Source organism: Belonocnema kinseyi, chromosome 2 (genome assembly GCF_010883055.1).
Source record: "Belonocnema kinseyi isolate 2016_QV_RU_SX_M_011 chromosome 2, B_treatae_v1, whole genome shotgun sequence".
Taxonomy (NCBI): domain Eukaryota; kingdom Metazoa; phylum Arthropoda; class Insecta; order Hymenoptera; family Cynipidae; genus Belonocnema; species Belonocnema kinseyi.
This window is the reverse complement of record NC_046658.1, coordinates 133049876-133053152: the sequence shown is the minus strand read 5'-3', so window position 1 is coordinate 133053152 and position 3277 is coordinate 133049876. Positions and strand designations below refer to the sequence as shown.

At 27.5% G+C, this 3277-nt stretch overlaps 1 protein-coding gene across 1 annotated transcript in view; it reads right to left on the bottom strand.

Moving 5' to 3' along the window:
* Positions 1 to 3277, bottom strand: part of LOC117167635 — a 10703-nt gene that overhangs the window by 4048 nt on the left and 3378 nt on the right. Inside the window, exon 2 of the mRNA XM_033352711.1 lies at positions 1147 to 1474. Within this exon, the coding sequence (XP_033208602.1) occupies positions 1147 to 1474 (328 nt within the window). The remainder of the gene's footprint in view (positions 1 to 1146; positions 1475 to 3277) is intronic.

The window sequence follows — 3277 nt, the reverse complement described above, 5'->3', positions numbered from 1 at the left end:
ATTAATTTATCAATGAAGTATTTACAAGTGAAATTTTACAGATTTTATCAGCGAAAAGTGAGTCGCCAAAGATTAGTAGAAGAGTACTAATTCGATCAGACGTAGAATCCGAATTTAAACAATTTAAAAGTTGATTTTGCTGTTTTTTTTTAGTTGTTTAAAAAGGAACCGAATGGGGTATATACGGATACTTTATACAGGCTCCATTCGGTTCCTTCGATCGGCAATTGACCGAACATTGTCGACCATTATCAACCGAGAGAGATTACGGGAGAAGAGCAGAGTCTGGCTGAGTTTTTGTCAATTGCGATGGGAATGCATTGTTACATTTTATTCTGATACCGAACTTAATAAATGTGTTTTTTATGCTAAATTCGTTGCCGAATCAAAGCTGACTCAAAGTCCTTGGTCCTCAAATAATAAATACCTTTTAGATCATTAGGAGCCAAGCTTACACTATCAACCATTTTTCGTTGTGGATTCAAGATTTCTTTTGTTAGAAATTCATCTGTTTGCTTGATAAAGAACTATTCTGTTGAAAGGTTCTTTTTTGATTGAAGATCCACTTTTTTAGTTGCAAATTTAATTGTTTTTTGAAAATTGGTTGAGGATGCAGCTTCTTCGTTGAGAATTCTTGGCTTTGGTTTAATTAAACTGTTTCATTCAAAATGAAAGTATTTTTGGTAGCTTTATTGGTAGTTTCATTATTATTATTATTATAAACTATAAAATATTTCTCGTTGTGAATTCATCTTTTTTTGTTGAAAATTCAACTGCTCGATTGATAGTAAAACTATTTTGTTGAAAGATAATTTTTTGGTGAAGATTCATCTCTTTAGTTGCAAATTTAATCGTTTGTTGATTTTTTTTATTTAGCTTATTAGAATCGTTTTTGACCGAAATATCAAATTTCACATTTTTCGTCGAGAATGATTTTTTTTTTAGTTGCAAATTTAATTACTTGGATGAATATTAATCTGTTTTCGTTGAGTAATAATAATCAACCTCATATAGTAGAAAATCTGTTTGGTACATTAATTTTTTTTTTTAATTGACTAAACTTTTGTTTTGAAAAATGACCCTATTTCCCCCGTGTCCCCTAAAAGTATAGTAAGAAGTTCGTATAAAAAGAGTAAACGAACTTACATTTGTTGATAGAATTCGAGAGAATCTGCGACTTTATCGTCTTGGACACACGGTAGTGCTGCTTTAATGACATTTACTTGCGCCTTACGAACACAATGTTTCGGGGACTTATTTGCTCTCCTCGCTTTTACTTCAGCATCATGAAGATCTATGAGAGCTTGCCTTACTTTTTCCCACCTAACTTGGTCGTCATCATCAGAATTGTCACATTTTTGATTCAAATCATCGTCCGTTATATTAAACAGTTTTTGTAATACGTCTTTCGGCGTAGGCTTTGTTTCTGGGGCCTCTGAATCACCTAAGTCTGCTGCTAAGGGTAATGCGGAACCTGAAATAAAAAAAAAATACATTAATCATAGTAACGCTTGATAATCAATTTAGAAATTAGGCATCTAAAATAAATAAGTTTAATTAAAAAAGATTTTTTTGGTTAAATTCATCTTCGGGTCTTAATCCCTTTTGGCAATTTTTATATTTTTTTGTAACTTTTACTATTTTTTATAATTTCTTCAATTGTTTCTTAATTTTTACATTTCTTTTAAGATTTACTTTTTTAGTACTTTTTACTTTTTTGTGAGTTTAAAATTTTTTGTTGTAATTCTTGCAATTTTCTTCATAATTATCACAATTATTTTTTTCAATTTCAAAATATATTTTTATAATATATGCAATTTTCAAAGTATTTTTTACATTTCTCAGTCATTTTCACTATTTTTTATGTAATTTATAATATCTTTGTTTCATTTGTATTATTAAAAAAGCCATTTTTTTTGTAATTTCCATAACTTTTTTGTAATTTTGACCATTTTTGGTCATTTTTGCAACTTTTCTGTAATTTTTTCCATTTTTTCTTTTAATTTCTACCATTTTTTTTAAATTTTGCACAATATTCATTTTGAGAACTTTTAATAATTTTTTGTAACTTTTTATATTTATTTTAATATGAACTTTTATGGTACTTTTTTGTAATTTTTACAATTTATGTTGTAATTTTTCCAATTTTTTCTAATTATTACAATTTTTTCACAATTGCACAATATATTTTTGTAATATTTACAATTTTATTTACAATTTGTAATTTTGACCATTTTTTATGTAATTTAAAAAGTCTTTGTTTTATTTTTATAATGAAAAAATACAATTTCTTTGTAATTTCCATAACTTTTTGTAATTTTGGCCATTTTTGAGTGATTTTTGAAACTTTTCTGTAATTTTTGCAATTTTTTCCCTTTTTACCATTTTTTGTAGATTTTATCATTTTTTCGGCAATTTTTCCCATTTTTTTTAACTTTTACAATCTTTGTTGCATTTTTTAGAATTGAAGAACTACAAAATTGTAAATGTAATTTGTAATTTTTCTAATCTTTTTTATTCATTCCTTCAATTTTTTTCGTAAGTTTTACAGTTTTGCTATTTTACTATAAAATTACTATTTATTTGTAATTGTTACAATTTTTCCTTGTAATTATTCTTTTTTTTTTGCAATTTTACAAAATTTTTATTTTTATTTTTACATTTTTAAAATATTTTTTATATTTTTGGTGATTTTCACCATTTTTTTGTAGATGTTACCATTTTTTGTAATTTTGAAAATTTTTTATCCTTTTTTGGAATTTGTTATAATTAAAAAAAATTTATAATTTTTTTGTCCTTTATACAATTTTTTTGTAATTTTTACATTGTTTTTTGGTACATTTGACCATTTTTTGAAATTTTTCTAATTTTCAGTGGCTTGTAGACACGGACAGAAAGTCTTGTAATTTTGATCAGGTGATTCGTACTTTTTTCAAGGAGGAGGAAGTGAGGGGAAATTTTGCGATAGGAAGTAGAGGAAGTAAGTGAAAATTAGTAGAAGAAGTGTGGGGAATAAGGGGAGGAAAAAATGAGTGAAGGAAATGTGGGGAAAGAATGGGGAAAAAGGAGAGGGGAAGTACTGAGAAAAGAAGGGGGTGTTAAAATGCAAGTGATAGGAGAAAAAGCAGGTGAAGTAGGAAAAGTGAAGGAAAATGAGGGGAAGGTAAATAGGACAAGTGCGAGGAAATGATGGAGGGTGCCGGGAAAGCGAAGATAAATGAGAAGAGAGTGGATTATGGAAAGTAATGGAAAATAAAGGAGCCGGGAAGCAGGGGAA